This window comes from Sinohyriopsis cumingii, chromosome 15, assembly GCF_028554795.1.
Source record: "Sinohyriopsis cumingii isolate HCF-2022 chromosome 15, ASM2855479v2, whole genome shotgun sequence".
NCBI lineage: Eukaryota > Metazoa > Mollusca > Bivalvia > Unionida > Unionidae > Sinohyriopsis > Sinohyriopsis cumingii.
In genome coordinates this window covers 84,067,446-84,086,143 of record NC_142975.1, presented here as the reverse complement: position 1 = coordinate 84,086,143, position 18,698 = coordinate 84,067,446, and the positions used below count along the sequence as shown (strand labels likewise).

Here is an 18,698-nt window from a genome sequence, read left to right as displayed (position 1 = left end):
TAAAGATTATCCGATTGAATGGATGGCCTTGAGAAGATAAATGTTCCACTATTGGCCTCCTTTCTACTTCATTGGTTTGCCAGTCTACGTTTCTCCAATATATTTTGAGCTACATACCTTGCATGTGATTAGGTAGATCACAATTTTTGTGTTGCACATGATATTATGGTTTTTGAATATTAAGCTTTTCACGTATGACTGTGCTGGAGAATGTGTTTGTTTCTTTCATGTGTTAGTAAGTCTTGCATAATTTCCACAATGCTTTGATTTCCTATATATTCTTTGATTTGAGGATGGCTTTTACTTTACCCTCACATACATGCTCTCATCCCTTGAGGCTAGAGAAATGTTGCTAATATCTGATGTGAAAAGAACAATATAAACTGTTTACACGCTTTGATGATTGAACAATGTTTGTGAATGATGCCACGTGCTTGTGCGTTCTCTGGTTGGAATGTGGGGAAGAAGGGCGTTCGTTCCACGTTTTTCTTCCCCCTGTGTTTTAGGAGGTCAGAAGGGTTTATTTCTTTGGCTTAACGTACCGCTTCCACTATTATATGGCTGTTGTAGCAAGGCTTTGTGAGATGTTGGTATAGTTCTCTACACCTTTTATCTCAAGTATTCTCAACGGAGCGAATTCTCCTGATACTAAGTGTATGACTCTAAGTGGTGTTACGTTTGCAGCGTCTTGAGTGGCAGCTAGATGGAAGATGTAAATTATATGACGGGTACACTACTTGCATATTGTTTGCTTTTAAAGAGAATCTCACTTGCAATCAATAATTAAATATAATGCAATGTTTTGTTAGGAAATGGGATGACGACAAGATGGGATAGTTTTGTTTATGACACATCAATACCCGGAGTTAATATTAACAATACAATAAAAAAATATACCCTGAATTGAATTTCGCTATTAGTTCAAGTCTCTATTTCCAAGAATATTATGCTGAACACTTTGTATTTCCAGAGAAGAATTACTTGATTTAAATATTTTGAATAAATAAATTCCTGCGAAAATGAATGGACAAAACAATAATACATCTGTTTTGCACAAATCTTAAAGCATGAATGAATAATTTCAGGAAAATTAAGATTATAAAGTTCCCTACTTGACCTCAGGTCACAAATACCATTATTTACAAATATTACCTAATGAAAAATTTCATTCTGGAATGTTACAAATGTTTACAAGATAAAGTCTTAGATTGTATCAGAAGGTTTATTTCCAAAATTATAACATAAATTTGATACACAACAGTTGATCATGCATTGCACATGTAATCTTTCAATATTCTGGACACATTGAGATAAACAAGATTGCAAAACCAAAATCAATGATTCAGGATAGGTAGAAAATGAACTTGATTTTGGACAATGTCAAATCCAAAATACAAATACCCATGGCACTAAAAAAAATAATTAAAACTGAAAAACAATACAAAATAAATTTACATAATCCATATAAGTCTATCGAAATAATGTACAGATGTATACAAGGATCAATATAAAACTTCGATCGTCATTGTCAAGGAGATTTTGCAAAATGTAATGATAACGATTATTCCAAAGTTAGCCTAAGACTATAAAGTTGAGCAGGTAATGTTTATAAGAAGCTGACCTTGGACTGTACTTTCAGTAAGTTTCAATGATGAGGGCATTTCTTTTGCTATATAACTGCACGCTGAATCCAAACTCACATCTGAAGTGGTTGAGGTAAATTAACAGTTTATAGGTTAAAAAAAAAAACGAATTTAAATTCACATCTGAAGTGATAAATTAACAGCTTAGAGCATACACAGTCAAAGATCCTAAGGTGAAAACAATACCGAACATGGAAAATCTACTGTAGTGCTGAAAATGGTTGTATTAGAAGGGAATGTTGATTTTCCGGAAACTCTATACATATTCTTGGAGGATAATTTTATTTGCATGGTGTTTAACTAGAACTTCATCTTGGATATAGCTCCAGGAACAGGAAAGAAAGCCGTTAAATGTGAACACGATGTTGCAACTTGAAATCTAGTAAGACCGAATGCGGGCGATTATATTTAATATGTTTCCTGATGATGAGTTGATGACAATGAAGGTCTAGACTTCTAAAAGCTGTCTTGAAATAAGACCGGAACGATTGGGACGAATGTGGTAAATACAAGAGAATGTTTGCACTGCTTTCCATTGCGAGGAATAAAATTTCCATGATAAAACGAAAATTAGGGTCTTTACTGTATTCTTCACAAAGATGTATTTTCACCAGACGTAATTGCATATGAAAAGAAAATGTTACGTGCGGTTGCGGCGATAAACAATAAATGATGAGTGATAGGCATGCAATGACCAATAAGCTCTAATATTTTATTGTTACATTAAAGAATACTCGGTATTTGAAACATTATTTACAGGAGATGGACTCCTTTACTTGACGTTAAATCATTTGCATTCTCATGGTTTTAATTATGTTTCTTTTTGTAACATTTTGCGACTGTAAAATAACATTATATAAACCTATTTAGAATTCACTCCAAACATTGCACCTATATTAGAAACACTTTAGGTTTATGTTCACAAAATCTATAGTAGAAGACATGTTCCATGTCAGCATATTATGGCTTGGAGCTGTGTGAAAACATTTGTAAATTTCGTATTAGCCACAGAGACGGTATCATTCTGTTTTAATTAACAAGCCGAAATTGCATGTTTGAATATATTTAATAAAAGAAAATTTAAAACAAAAAGAACAGTCTTGTAAACGTATAAGCGCATACTATAGGCACAGTTAAGTGGACGAGAAATGACATTTTTCCATAAATCTTGAAGCATATCATCTGTATTTATTTACGACTTCACTTAATATTGAATGCTGTGTTTTATATTGAAATTTTAATTGATTTGGTTTTGTGAAATTGATTTAATGGCATTCACATAGAAAAGTTAAATAAACTATTATACAGCTTTTAAATTTTCTTTTTCTCTTTCTATACATTTTAAAACTGTGGTAACTTTAATAGACCTGCACGCATTTTTCCGTTGGCATATACACAAAGTTTGAAGTATTTGAGAACGCAGTCTATAAAACACAGCTTGGCTTACTGGTACCTGGATTAATTGCAGAGGTCACGCCAATCGCAAATTATGAGAAAGATAGAGTGAGGCGAATAATAATAATAATACTACTAATAATAATAATAACAATAATGACGATGATAAAGGTGTACGCATTGATGCGTCCAACAGAAGTAGCCTTGGCCGCAAACAAATGATAAATTCTTTTGATTGTCATATACGTTTCTAATCAGAGTAAATGTGGTCATGGTTGTTGTTATAAAATAAGAAATGTGTATCATATTTGTGACAGACACAGAATGAATGTTCCAAATGAGTAGGATCATTCGCAGTAATATTATTCCCGTTTTGTACCGGAAGTTGTTCTGAAAATTAAACTAATGTAAAGAAGATTCACACAATTTGCAAGTTAATCCAAGAATTTCTAGTCATATTTTCTGTAATGGGGAGGGGGGGGGGGAGAATTGTCCCTGGTGGGTGTCCCGCCAAATTTTTGGTTTTCGTTATCTAGGGGTTGACCGCCCTCGATGTTATTGCCCGGTTCGAGTAAATATAAATATAAGTGGTGAAACTTATAGTGAAATAGATAGAGATCTGAGCAGGTATATAGAACAAACCAACACGAGCCCTCGTACATGTAAACAAACAATTTAATCAATTACATAAAAGCACTGTGAAAATTCATTACATCAGGAATATACTCTGCTTTTAGAAATTTAACTTTCACCGAAATACAAAGAAAACGCAATTAGATTTAAATAAAAAAGCCGATCTGTTTACTGATAGATTTAGTTCATCATAGGATCGAGTGAACAAGCGAAGTCAACGTCTTGTACGACTGCATAACCTGTTCATCCTCAGTTGTTCTGCTGCCACTGTAGCTGTTCAGACGCTTGGATCTCAGGATGATACTTTCCACCATCCGTCTCAGGATACTCTCAGAATACCTTTCAGAAATTAATACGTCGCAGGATTGCGTCACAGGATTATACGTCTCACTGCACTCCTCTCTATACTTCTCAGTATACGTCACAGAATAACATCACATCATACGTCCCATAATAATGCGTCTCAGGATAATACGTCTCAGGATTATACGTCTCAGGATCATACGTTTCAGGAGCTATTTTCTCCCTTTTAAATAAATATAAATAGAGACAACCTAAATTTCCCGTTATTTATGAAACAGTTAATTCTTCATTATTCTCCCTCGTGATCAGATTTTATTATCAGTGCTAAACAGATGCTAAGGCTATCAATCGACTTCACATGTTCTATAATGACCCTAGTTAGCCAAATGGCTAATTCGTTACGCCTTGACCTTACACATTAACGCATACGCGAGGCCTGGGGTTTTGAGCCAGCCTCAATTTACACAGCGAATAAATAGGATACATCACATCAATCAATTACTAAATCATTTCAGTCAATACACACTTATTCTTAATCATACATGAAATCTTCTAAATTCGGCGAATTCACACGGATTCTCGTAATCATAATAACTAATGTAATGTATTAAATTCTTAGAACATAATTCTTATGTAAAGAAGACGACAAATTCAAACAATTCGTCAAATTTATCTAAAGAAGATTAATGTACGACTTCCTATGCATAAACTCAACACAGTTATACTTCATAAAGCAAATTATTACACGAATGTAGAAAAAAGATTCATGCAACTACAAGTAAATAACTTCAGCAAAGCATTTTATATGGCGTCAACCAATTACATGGAATTGTCACACTACCTTTGCTTTCAACGTTCCTCCCTGTAATCGGCAAATGATTTCGCCGGTTCCTTTCGACAATAGTCCCCTTTGGACAACCGTTCTTTTACGAGGAATTTCTTGCGAATCCCCCGAGACTACTCTGGTTTCTCAATTAGAAAAGCTTAGACTGATTAAAATTTCCGATGTGGCAATTTTTAAAACCTAGAAAATTTTTGTGTGGGAAACACGCCTATTATTTAACGTAACCAATCAGAATCAGATATCTCTGCCGCCTTTTTCCAGAAGCGCCAAAGTCAGGGTCAGTTTGACCTGGTAGTTTGAGTAACAGAATTTCTGCGATTTCTCAATTGTGACAATTTACCATGAAAAATGAAGTTTTCCTTGTCCCTAATAGTCCGCCTGGCTGCTGTATAAACAAATGCTTAATTAGGAACAAAATTCTCCCTCTAAAGGACATTACCGTACACGGTAGTATGGCGATATGATACGCGCTTGTCTCCATAAATCTAATTAATGGTTCTCTGGTCTCAACTAATGTATTCTTGTTAGATCACCAGAAATTTGCCACTTCACATTCTCAAAGCCTAAGCACGACAGCAACTTCATCACGTTTCATTTAAACGTGTTATTATATCTTGGTATAGGTGCATTATGCTGAATAATTCACAAGATAAATTGTAAGGTGTTATAAATTTCTTTATAAAAGGCTTAGAGATACAAACTAGAGTTATTGAATTCACATTAACAGCTCTGTACAGTATGTTTAATATTACTTAAAACTTTAGATAATCGTATAATCTAGCAAAGAGGATTAATAAAGATTAAGCGACATTAGATTGCCATAATCATGATTAGGACCGTATTTACATAATTTGGTATGACAGGCAGACAGCAAGTGTTAGATAATCGTATAATCTAATTGAGAAGATTAAGAAAGTTTAAGTGATAATACATTCTCGTTTCATGAAAATAATCATGATTAAGACCTTATATACATAGTCTTTTATGACATGCATACGATAGGGCATCGTCTTATCCTACTTAATTTTCATCTGTATTTATCTGCTTTCTATCCAAACAACGGTGTTCGTTACGGATTAAAGAAGATCCGTTTTAGGCAGATTAGCAGACACAATAGGCTTGGTATAAAGTACTTTTCCTTTGATTCTGGTATCTATATAAAGTAATAGTTTTGAAGGAAGTAAATTATTCACTTTCTAGGTAGAAGGCAACAAAGCTGTATAACGTACTAAAATGAAAGGTTATCATTTCATCTTCATGTTTTGTACTGTAGCTGTATGGGACGCAGGTGAAGTATCCCCTTTTCTCTACTATGCAGAATTTTCCTTTATTTTTCCTTTATTTGGTGAAATGGAAGATATTTAATTTTATTTAATGAGGTATTCTCAAACAAATGACGGATGATGTTAACCTGAAGATTCCCCAACAGTACTCTCACCGATAGATTTAAATTTGTGCAAAGCTACTGATTTATCAATATTTTCTATGAATGCCATCTTCATCTCCAGCCATATTCACCTCAACGGACATCCAATGTTTTTGAATGTTATCTTTCTTACAATTGTCTGATGATAGCACAACATACAACAGGCCTTTTTCTACAAGAAGCATATATATATATATATATATATATATATATATATATATATATATATATATATATATATATATATATATATATATATATATATATATCAGCGTGTTCTATTTTAATTATGAAATCGATTTTGAATAAGAGAGACATAGAAGTGGTATTACCTCTTAGTACCAAAATTAGGCAATGGCACAATAAATTTTCATGATAAAAAACTTTACCAAATATAAATTTTAATTAGTTTGTAATGCTGGTCTGATTTTCCTTTCGGGCACTATATCATATTCTTTATACGTGTATTGAATGAAATATATTGAATTGTAATCACAACACAAAATCTACCTTATTCATCTCTTTGTCCGACTGTTTTGATGCCATGAATAAATCATGTTTGCTAGTGAAGAGTAGTCTTCGGCGTCTATTTTGTGCCATCTTTTCTTGTGTTCGTAGTGCATAAGAACACGCCTGTGTATTTTAGGTCAACAGCGTGTGAGATCTAGGTACTGTCACACGCGGAAAATCTTTAATTTGCGCTTATTTGTAAAGTCATTTCATACATTATTCGATCAACCGCTTGTTTGATACTTTACTTCGATAATAGATCTTTTGATTTATTAACTCAAAGCAATACTTTTTGCATGGTGCTTCATAACGTTTGTAATTTTTTACAATAAATTATATTTGTTGGGAACAGTTTTAGCGTTCTGAGGTTGAAGGTGCTTTGATTTTTTGACTGAAATTGTCAGAGTGATTGATAATGATAGCACCCTTTGCGGCTTTCTCCAATATAAGATAAATTTAGGACTCAGTGAGATATACGTACTATGCATTCAATGATTGATAGATAAACTACTATTTATTGATTTATTGTATTTACTTACTTAAGTATTTTTCTACTTATTTACTCGTTCTAGGTACTTCTGAGTACGTGTGGCTGAGAAATAAGAACAATGACAAGAACAAGCGTCAACTAGATGTTGTTCTTCCAGAGGAGTTACAGTTTCAATTCTATAAAGGAGAGAAATGGATATACCTGTACCTGATGAAAAATCCGCACATACGTGCCGACAGCGACATGTACGTTGTCCAGTCTCTGACGGACGGTTCAGTGGATGCTGTGAATTCAACATTGACAGAGAAAAATGTAAGCTGAATGTTTCAGTCCAGGTGTAAAATGTCAATGAACAATACAAGATCTTGATTGTAATAAGCGTTTTCCTAATGTTCATCCCATAGTAAATTACTGGATTTTGATTTATACCATATTTTAATATATAATCATGATTGTAATATGAAAATAATATTTCCCAAATTATTATTCATATTTCCTCTGTCGCATATATTTCGCATTTTAGAAACATACCGTAACAGTTTAACTAGTGGACATAATTATTTACATCATGAATACATTTTACCACAAGATTCTTACAGTCAGCAATATAAATAAACCTTTTGGATCTTAGAGTAATGCGTTTTAAAATTTCATTAATGTGTATGCATGGACATATTTTCGAAGCGATAACTATCATAAATATTGTGTTAGCTATATTCATCATAACCAAGTGCCAACAGGCATCCATTCAACAGTTTTCTAAATCATACAACTTCATTCGACTCCAGATCGTACTAAAAAATAGAATTCCCAGTCAGAAGACTGCAGTTGTCGCCTTCAAGGAAGATCTCGAAGTTTCTTGTGGGACTTGTTACCTTAAATATTGATTAAAGAGATATGACATAAAGGCCAGAAGTTCATGGGTTATAGTTTAAAAGCGATATTGAGCAAATGTTTGGTGAATACATGGCGAGTGAGTGGCAATTATCTGCCTGACCTTTGATAATTTGAATGTTTTCAGGCATTGTTTGTTTTCGGACAAAAGCAAAATCTATTTTAAATATCTGCAAACCACTTGTAGTTTGTGAAAATATTACAGAGAATATATATTTATTTTACTTCTCAGTTTTGAGTTAGTCTTTACCTTACAAGGATGCATTAGATCAATGGCAGTTATTATTCCAACTAATACATAGTAAATACAATATTTTTTTTAAAAAGTCTACTCGTTTGAATACTTATAGTGATCTTTTCAGACTTGCCTGATATTCGGTAAAAGCCTATGTTCAATTGAAACGGCTCACAATGAGTAACAATAAGTGAAAAATGCTGTATGTTTTACAGGAAAGCAAATACTACCAAAACGCTGAGAATAGATCTTATTTTACTGTTCGCTGTGTCAAGAGAGTGGGACGTTACTGCGCCAGAACATTGGTAGGTTCGACTAAGGCTATTTGCAAGTATCTGAATACGAAACATTTCTTTTGGAGTAAAGATAGTTTAGCTTCCTTTCCTACAGAATTTTAAATGATTAAGGTTAAAGTAATGGAGTTTTATTTGTCCACATATTTTTAAAATTGGCTAAGAATTTGCTTCCTGTTTGAGATGGTGATTATTTTTCTTCTTTTTTCTTCCTTTGCTTCTTCTTCTTCTTCTTCCTCTGCTTCTTATTATTATAATTATTATTATTATTATTATTATTATTATTACAGGAAGGAATATTGAAGATCGAAGAAAAGGATTTCCAAATCACACCGGTTTCCGTCCAAAAATATATGACTCTCGATACTAACGATACACTTCACTTCCTTCAGGAACACATGGCGTATGACGGGAGGAATATCAGTTCCGATGAAGAAGTCGATCTGGATAAATATTATGTGATTGCACGTAAGATTCATTTAAAGGACATGCTTTAATATTCATTGCTGGTATGGGGCTGTATTCCCTGAGCTGTTTTAAGACAAGGTTCGGGGATTAGGATCCATTTTAATCATCCACGCGCCAGGCAAATCTAACAGAGGTGCTAATATTATATTTCATTTCTCAGTCTCTGTCTCAGTCATTGCGTCCACACTATAGGAACTACTATGTTGTCCTTTGTTGTGCCTGATGGATTTGCTTTGAAACAAACAACACTAGCCGAGAAATTGCAAAACGAACATCACCGCAAAGCAACGTAAGGAATCTCCATGTTCGATAACGTTATCATACAAAACATGATCTGACCCTCTCTCTCGTACACATACAAACACACACACGCACGCGCACGCACACACACACACACAGAGGGTGACTGGAAGTGGGCATAGATGCAGTACCAATTAAGGTACAAAATTAAAATTTGGAACACAGGTAGAAACGTGAATTTTCCACTGCTTTGAATAATGAGATAGATTGCTCCACTACGTGTATAGATAGATGGCAGTAATGCGATATGCCACTTGGGGCACATAGGGCATTTAACATTACTCATTATACAAACATGTATAGACCTCTACGGGAAATTTAATGCTAACAATTTTAGATAGTATGTCAGTTCTTTTATATACTACCCAGCACCTATAATGTATTACTGTTCACCATTTCCATAATGACAAATGTATGGATCTCTAGATGACATATAATGTAAACATTTTATACTGTCTAGCACAATTTTATTTTATTCCTATCCAATACCTACTTGTTATTCTTATCCAATAACCTGCATCAATAGTCCCTTTTGGACGTAATTAGGAAAAAGGTTACCTGTATTTTCATGCTATGTATTAGTAGAGAATGCAGTTTAGAGGAGACAATGGTTTCTGCAATGGTTTTCCTTACTCGGGACATTTTTAAGCTAGTAATCGTTTGGTCTTTGATCATTGGATTAGTTTCTTATTTATTGAATCAATGCCATCTTATGTGGCTGTGGTCTGATGATTTTGTGATTTAACCACCTTATAAGAGCCGTGTTTTTTTATTTCAAACCTAGAGGTACCAACGTATTGTTTTGTGTATTTTGTTTGAAGGATTGATATTTACCGTTTCGTGCTGTATGATCTGATGGTCTTGGAGTTTTGACCACCTTATATTTCTGTATTATTTAGTGGCTCAGGTTAGAGGGTACTATGTTTGGTTTATATTTTCTGTATCAACCATTGTCACCTTGTTAAACGGGGCTGGATGGCCTGGTGTTTTGACCGCTTTGTTCACTTAACTAATTTTGGGGTCAGTTGTCGAGTCCTATTTATAAATTATTATTATGTGTCGATCGTTGCCACCCGGTGGCCTGATGGCCTGTGCTTTGGAACACCTTTTATTGTTTACGTATTCTTTTAGATTCTGAGCTAATGGTTGTATTGGACCCTGGTCTTACGCCGTTATTTGTTTAAGAAGGAGAGGAAAGAAGATGATGGAATATGTCAAGACTGGCTGACTGCCTGAGTTCTGATGATAGTCGTGTGCACCCATTCGGGCTTTTACGACCTTTTCATGCCCACACCGTGATCTACTCGGTTTATCGTACGAGAGGAAAAAGAGCCACACTCCCCTACGCTTTAACGCATACACCGTATGCTATTTAATTAGACATATTGTATGTATCTGATCAAACCACATGACGACAACGTGCAAGCACGCAACTTGAGCTTTACTTAGCTGATCCATCGTACAGAGTTGTGTCGAGGGGAGTGCAGATAACTTGGACACAGAGTATTAGTAAATATTGGGTATTGGTCGCTTTAGCGGCGTGTTGATGAATAACTTGGTCAGTCCAAACGGCGGGTTGATGGTAAAATGTGGGTTTTAGGCAGTAGATAAATGTGCGATGGATAGTAGATAACCGTGTGATGGCCGCTCCAGACGGAATAGTGATTTGATAGTATACCTAAGCATCAATACTCATCGGATTTCCTATTTAATTTCTTTTGGTATGATCGGTGCAATAATTAGAGAGGTACAGTGCAACAAGAATCATGACATGAAAACTCACGTCACATAAGATTTACTTCAGTTGCCCATAGTACATCCATCTTCGACAGACAATCTTACTATTAAAATCGTTTTCATTTTAGTTACCTGTAGCTACGACACCCGTCTTCTATATGTTATCTTGCTATTTCTAGTAGACAACTTTTGATTTTCAGTCTGATAGATGTTACTATTATGACAGCAATTGAGGAATTATCTACAATGGCTATCACCAAATATCCGTAAAATATGTTTAAATATATCAAGAGAATTCATAGCAGATGTTTTGTGAAATTAAAGTATCAATAGTAGCAAATGTTTGTATCTCTTTTTGGACAATTTCCTAATTTGAAAATAAAAGTTTAAAGAACGTTGATCATACGTACTATGTAAATCGATACTATCTAAGATACAGGAAAAAATACGGAAGGTTCAAATTACAATTATTCGTATCTTCCGAGCCTTGGTTATCAGCAAAGACTGTGATGAATGGGTAGACGACCCTCCCGTTTTGTAAAGTGAATATCACCCCACACAACTTGAGATTTAATATGCCTCAGAAGATCAAATATTACTCCCTGCGTAAATACCGTATTTAGAGATACATGCTATGCAAATTTACTGAGCAAATATTCCTCTTTGTGCAGTACTGTATGTATGAAAATGGTCCCTTTGTACAGTGTTCGCAATTTGATGAGCTCTGACATTCGCATGTTTAATTTTCGCGGTCTAACAAAATTTCAGTTTATCTCAACTCTCATGTGATTTTGCTGTGGCGATAAAATTGGGTAATCAAAAGAAATGAATAGGCTAATGTTTCTGAAATTTCATTAATTGTATGTGATTCTCAACATTCCTGGCCAATAGTCGGACCCGAACGGAGATGGAAATGTGAAGACACTTATGGACAAAAATATGACATACCGTAGCTATTCAAATATAAATATCATTCTAATAAAGGCACCCACAAGTTTATGACAAATATAAATCCCCATCTTATCGAGGCTTAAAGAGCCGTATATATCCTTTATGGTATGTCCAAATAATCAATCCAGTACACGAGTAATATAATGAATGTTAAAAAAATCAAAACAACTTAGTTCACGAATGTTTTCAAACAGTGATGTTCGATATTCAGCGCATCCACATCATAATTGCACCCCTGTAACTATGATACTACGAATACCTTTTTAATTGTAGTGTAAAAGATTTCGGGGATTACGCGTATGCTTCATAACTCGAATTGAAAAGTCAGTGATACATATAAAATAGACAGCATTGCCTTGCTCATTAAAGGAAGAACATCAATGAATTTACGTTCAGAGGCCAATACAGCGCTTAGTTAACAAGACAATTATTGGGAAATAAGTCACGTTATTTTCACGCATGATTGCCTTTGAAGATAGCCTAAATGAACATAAAGTTATCAGCTGGTTGCATGTGGAAATTTTGTCCTGTTATGCTTGCTTTACTGTGCCGTTGTGTGTCAGAAGCCGAAGTGTCTAACTTAAAAACTATATATACAGATTGCGACTTTTTTCTACCCTTTTGGCGATCCTTAAACATTATTCATTTGTTTTCTTTTTCTTCTTCGTATTTTTCAAATATCTTCGTATTTTTCAAATATCTAAATCAATTTATGCTGTGCTATACTATAGTCGATCGAGTAATATTCGTTTGAAAGATAACTCTAATAGTATTTTATCGATATATATATATATATATATATATATATATATATATATATATATATATATATATATATATATATATATATATATATATATATATATATATGGAGTCAAGCAATCAAAGACTATGTAGGTTCATGCTAAGGTAGGTTGATCAGATAAAATTTAATCCCGTTGCAGGTATACAAGTTAATGATAGGACAATACAGATTAGCAACTTATCTTCCGGCTCAACGATTAAAGCAGGATTCTGGTGTCAGCAGGATCAGGTAATAATAATAATAATAATAACTGATAAAATGCAGAAAACGCAAAATAAACATTTGTAAGGCATTGATTTACAATAAGAAGGCCTATATAACAATCCTTGTATGTGATTTGTTGGTATGTAACCAGAAAGATCCGGAAGTTGATCGGAGAGATCTTAGAGATCGAAACATGATTCATGAGATTATGCTGTTTGATGTCAAAATGAAAGGAGCTCCGAAAACGTGACATGATCTTGAAACACACGCTATGGTCCAAGAAAGAGAATTGTTGGCACTGAAAATCAGACAGAGGTAATACGTACATAAACACGAATACTGGAAAAAGAGGCTTGAATCGCACAGATACCCGCTCTTAGGTTCAAAACGGATATGTAGATTAATAAGAACAAAGGGTATGAGTACCAACACAGAAAGCGAATGAACACTGCGATGGTGCCAAACGGAAATTCTTCGTCAGTTTAAAGGAGAAAACGACAGTGAGATCGCATCAGTGTTAAGTGGTGAAAAGGAAGAGCTGTTCATGTCGATTCAAGACCGGACAATCACGGTCCGAATGGTGCAAGATAGTGTACAAAATGACAATATAAAGATGACAAGGTTAAGCACTTAATAAGTGCAACGTAAGTAAGAAAGACGGTCTCAGCTATTTTAGAAATATGGAATAACGATTGCAGACGAGTTTTTAGGATAAAAATTCAGAAAAAGTCATTGCATACAAGAAGGAGAATATTTTTTTGGGAATCAAGTATCCAGATCGAAGGACCAAAGAGATAGAGCATGATATCAGATTACAATATAGCACAAGGTGTCACAGAAGGAAACAGTCAGGATGTCAGAGAAGAAAACAGCACAAAATGTCAGATAATTAAATAGCACGGAATGTCAGAGAAACAAGGATACGTAAACATTAATAGAGCAATATTTGGAGCCAAACGTGGGGAACAATGGAAGGTACTAAGTAACCAAGCTCTGTAATCTGTAAAAAGAACTTGAGTCTGCACAAAAGACATAGATCGAACCAATTGTAGCGGAAGCACTTGAAGTAATACTTGACAAATCCAGGTTAAGTTGGAGAAAAATGGAAATTACCTTGAAGCCAGACCTACTTCTAGAAGCCGAAGTTATCATGGCATAAAGAATACCATATGAATTCTTGAGATTTAAGGCCAAGAGTAACCAGCGACAAAACCATAATCAGGGGAGTGAATAATAATAATAATAATAATAATAATAATGAGATGATGATGATGAAGAAGAAAAGGAAGAAGAAGGCGAAGATCATGAGCATGATGATGATGAGTATGATGATGATGATGATGATGAATTATGAAAGTGATTAATACTCTGTAATATCTGCATTAAAACATGCCGACACTTCTCCTAATTGATAATATACACGCGAGTTTCTGAGTAAATGTAAGATTTTAGAGAATTTATTTGTGGCATTGTTTACAACTTTTTTTTAAAGAATCCATTTTTAATATTTATGACAAAGCTTTCATTTGAAGACTGTATTCCTATGACCCGTAGGTGTGCGTGTGTATGTGTGTGTTTGTGGTCAACATTGGGTCCTATTCCTCTAATACAAACATCTACTGTTCGAATATTGGACGTTGCATCTAACTATTCAAAAATGGAATGAAAGTCGCAAGGATTTCATTCAGTCAGCAAGATGTTAAAAGTTAAGGTCGCTTCATAACAGTAACTTCAGACAGTACTATTTTACTATGCAAACATTTATCAAATCATTCACTACTCTAGTTCTTTTTATTGAAGTATTTATTCATCGTTAAACAGACGACCTTCACTATACAAGCGGACGGTATCAGCGCTGCCGAATGTAACCATTTGACCGTAAAAGTATTTGTGGATGATTCAGACTCCGCGTCTGCTACGCTGTGTACCAACTCGGAACTAAACAGCTACACGTCACCAAGCGCCCAGTACTTTAACTTGGAGATTAAGGGTGACAACGCAGTTCACGGTGGAAATATCACGATCAATACTGCTGCTGGTATTTTCCGATTTTATATATATATATATATATATATATATATATATATATATATATATATATATATATATATATATATATATATATATATATATATATATATATATATATATATAAGTGATTGTAATTTTTCTTTTTCATCATTTGTCTCTCTTTTCCTGTTTCCTCCTCCTCCTTTGCAAGGATATTCATGTTAATCTAAATATGTCATCAAGTGACGCAGTATACCGAGTGGACGTAATAAATATCGATTGTGATCCATACATTTACATTTCTTTCAAAGAATTACAAATATATAGTAAAAATCTAACTGTCGTTATATGTTTCCATCATTCATCTCGTTATGTATTACTGACGTTTTGTTTAAAATCAATGGCACAATGTGTAAAACAAATATAACATCGCGGCACGATTAGATTGTTATGCATTGTTTAAAAGCTGTTCTAAAATATTTACAATGTAAAGTAAAAGCCCTTACAACCTCTATGGTGATAATGGTTGATGCGTAATTTAATATTTTGGTTATATTAGATTATAATCTAAATGTGTTTACACAGTAGGTCTTGGCTACCTATAGCTTAAACGCAGACGTTATTGATTCGAATACAGGTCGGATCTATATTTCCCACTCTCATAAAATACACTTACATACACCTCGAAAGTCTCTCTCTCTCTCTCTCAATACAATATACAAGATTTCTATCTCCAGCTCTTGGAGCCTATAGCTTATAGATGTGTCGGGTTGAACGCAGGAGTTATTGATTCGAATACTGGTCTGTACTAGATAACCCCTTTCTCTCTCAATATATAATATTCTCCTGTCCTATTCCGAAAAAAGACTAAATTATTCATTTCTCATGTAATATACTTGGTCTCACGTTCTATATTTCAGATATCATCTTCTCTGGTGCAACCGTTGTTGTTGGATGAATTGTCATCTGCAGTGGCCAGTAACCTACTTGTTCTAAGGATTTGTCCTGTTATCCCATTTTAGTGATAAAATAGGTTCAACCAATGTCTTTTTATTTGTAACTTTTACTTGCCTTTTTCCAGTCTATCTTTTTCTTTTAAAATTTAATCTCTGTACATTAAAGAAATAAAATACAACAGCAGCATTAAAAAAATGCAACTTGAACTACTACTACTACTTCTACTACTACTAATATTTCTAATACCATCGAAGCAGCAGCTTGTGTGTCTATCGCTGCTTTCATTATCATGTTTGCTATTGTTTGCATCAATTCCGCCTATATTACTAATAAAATTGTAATTGCAAAAGGGACTTTTGTTCGTAATTATTCAACTGTTCATGCTTCTGAATCTCCTGTAATTGCTAAACTGCTCCACCTTTCCACTTCCTGTTTCTTCTTCGTATACCACTACTACTACTACTGCTGTTCCTACTGTGACTATTACAGCAACCGCCATCGTCTGTGGGTGTGGCGTGTACATGGAAAAGGCAACTTCAAGTTCACTGATTTAAGACATAACCTTCATATGTTAGTCAACCATTAAACACCAGAGATTCCGTACTGAAACTTTCACCATCACTATAACTATTGATAGTACGACAACTGTTTAACCCCTGAAGCTGTTGCTTCTTAACAGCTAGTTCTGGCTGCAGCTATTACTTTAACTCATAGTTTCCTATCGTCATAATCATTATCATCATCATCATTATCTTCATCACCATCATGAATGTAATTTAAGTAAATCCTATGTTAATCTTAAGTCTTTTCCTACACACGCTTAGAGTGAATGACTTATCTCGGACTATCAGGCGCTGTTTGAGAGGCTAAATGTGTCAACAAGGTAATATGCCATGGGTCACATATTTTACTTTAGTGGCGGAAGTAGTGTCTGTATATTCACTAATTAATGTAGGTAGAATACACATTCAGATAATCATAAAATACAGAAAACACAGTTTCCGTTAAATCAGTACCAACAACGTCTAAATCTAAGCTACATATCACAACCTAGAAAAGAGAACAGCTATACTTAACAAATTGGTAGAGACTACATTCATGGTACTAGCTCTGAAGTTTTCACTGTGAACTGCGTCGTTCTGCAAAAACTTCTAAAACCAGAAAAGATTAAAATGTTTTCCAAACTTAAAGTTCAATACTCTACAAAATTTGTATAGACACCATCACAAAACCAGCGATATAGTACTATAACCTGTACCTATCTTTATATCATTCTATTCTAAGGAATACTATTGGGGTTTCGCAATAAAAGTTGGAGAGACGTAAAGAAGACTTCAATTGGAATTCAGAGAATAATCGAATATCACAAAGTCAAATCGGCGCCCACGGAATAGGTGAGCATCAAAAGTCTATTGAAGGAACTGACTTTCTACTGATCGAAAAGAATTCCCAGAAGTTCAAGAGAAGATCACTTCTTTAAAACTGCTTAGAAATGAAATCATCTCCAAGATTTTAAGTTAGCCGCTGTTGCTGCCTTGTTGGATGAAAGATCGACACTATATTCATTCACTAACAACTAGACATCGTAATAAGTTTTCTAGTAAAAATCCTGAGTCAATTCGAGTTTCTGCTTAGAAATAATAGCAATAACAAAATTGTAAGATGGTTGTGAACGCAAACATAATAGATTGCACCAAACTAGATATTAGAAGTAGTTTTGTTCACGAGCACAACGTGTTGATTGATCATCCATCCGGGAGGAGAAGTAATAACAAGATTTTATGATGACCTATACCACGGCCATAATTGATTGCAGAGAGGCACGATTTTAATTTAACTTGACATTAAAGAAGTTTTGTTTTTGTTGGTGAAAACCCCATGTAGAAATGACCATTCATGCTTATTCGCTTAATTTTAAGCTATAGATTTGTCTCAAGAACATCGGTTTTACTTAACTACATCTTTCGTCAACAAAACAATTAGTTGTTAAGCCAATTAACGGAGTAAAACATAAAACACGTAAGTGGTAATTTTTTTTCCAAGATCACAAGTGTGATGTAATGGTGAAACAATTCATATTTGACCATCCTGTGCAATAATCGACAAATAATTAAATTTTGTATTTTATTTTCCAAGACCAACAGTGTATGCTAATGGTTGACCAATTCTCGTCCAACCTTCCTGTTCAAGAATCTACTAATCATTTAATTGTGTATTTTAAACTTTTTAATCCCACTCAAAAAGTATAGGCTTATCAAATACAAAATAATTAAAGTTTGAATAATTCTGATAAAGTTTTAAAACTACACTAGAAAAATAAAAATCCACAAATGTAGCAGAGGCATTACATTCGTCCATATTATGCAGTAATAATCACAATGAACTCAATTGCTGACTCCAATTCCTTCACATAATTCAAATATCTCAGCAGTGGTCAAGCACACATATATAGAGGAATGTGTGCTCCAAAACATGAGAGACTTGCTGCGCATTTTCTCCTTTTTATTGCAAGGTTACCATCCCTATCTCAGCGACCTCATGCTAACAATTTTCCAAATTAGGGTGTGTATACTAATAGTACAATATTTATGTTGTGGTTA

The 18,698-nt window shown here is 34.2% G+C and overlaps 1 protein-coding gene and 1 long non-coding RNA gene across 2 annotated transcripts; both read left to right on the top strand.

The window, feature by feature from the left end:
• Positions 1 to 6,020: 6,020 nt before the first annotated feature.
• LOC149782226 (uncharacterized) lies at positions 6,021 to 14,304 on the top strand. Its single transcript, XM_089935093.1, has 6 exons — positions 6,021 to 6,106; positions 7,327 to 7,556; positions 8,589 to 8,678; positions 8,957 to 9,134; positions 13,067 to 13,155; positions 14,218 to 14,304. The coding sequence occupies exons 1-6, from the start codon at positions 6,052 to 6,054 to the stop codon at positions 14,302 to 14,304; spliced, it is 729 nt and encodes a 242-aa protein (XP_089791219.1). The 5' UTR covers positions 6,021 to 6,051.
• A 676-nt stretch (positions 14,305 to 14,980) lies between these two features.
• On the top strand, positions 14,981 to 16,447 carry LOC149782225 (uncharacterized). Its single transcript, XR_016414572.1, has 2 exons — positions 14,981 to 15,169; positions 16,062 to 16,447. It is a non-coding gene; the product is annotated as an uncharacterized LOC149782225 (long non-coding RNA).
• Positions 16,448 to 18,698: the final 2,251 nt, after the last annotated feature.

Bases quoted from the DNA above. Each gene is read 5' to 3' on its own strand.
- LOC149782226 (XM_089935093.1), top strand. From the start codon at position 6,052: ATGAAAGGTTATCATTTCATCTTCATGTTTTGTACTGTAGCTGTATGG. The intron at 6,107-7,326 runs GTGAAGTATCCC...TACTCGTTCTAG, and splicing joins TGTAGCTGTATGGGACGCAG to GTACTTCTGAGTACGTGTGG. The intron at 8,679-8,956 runs GTAGGTTCGACT...TTATTATTACAG, and splicing joins GTTACTGCGCCAGAACATTG to GAAGGAATATTGAAGATCGA.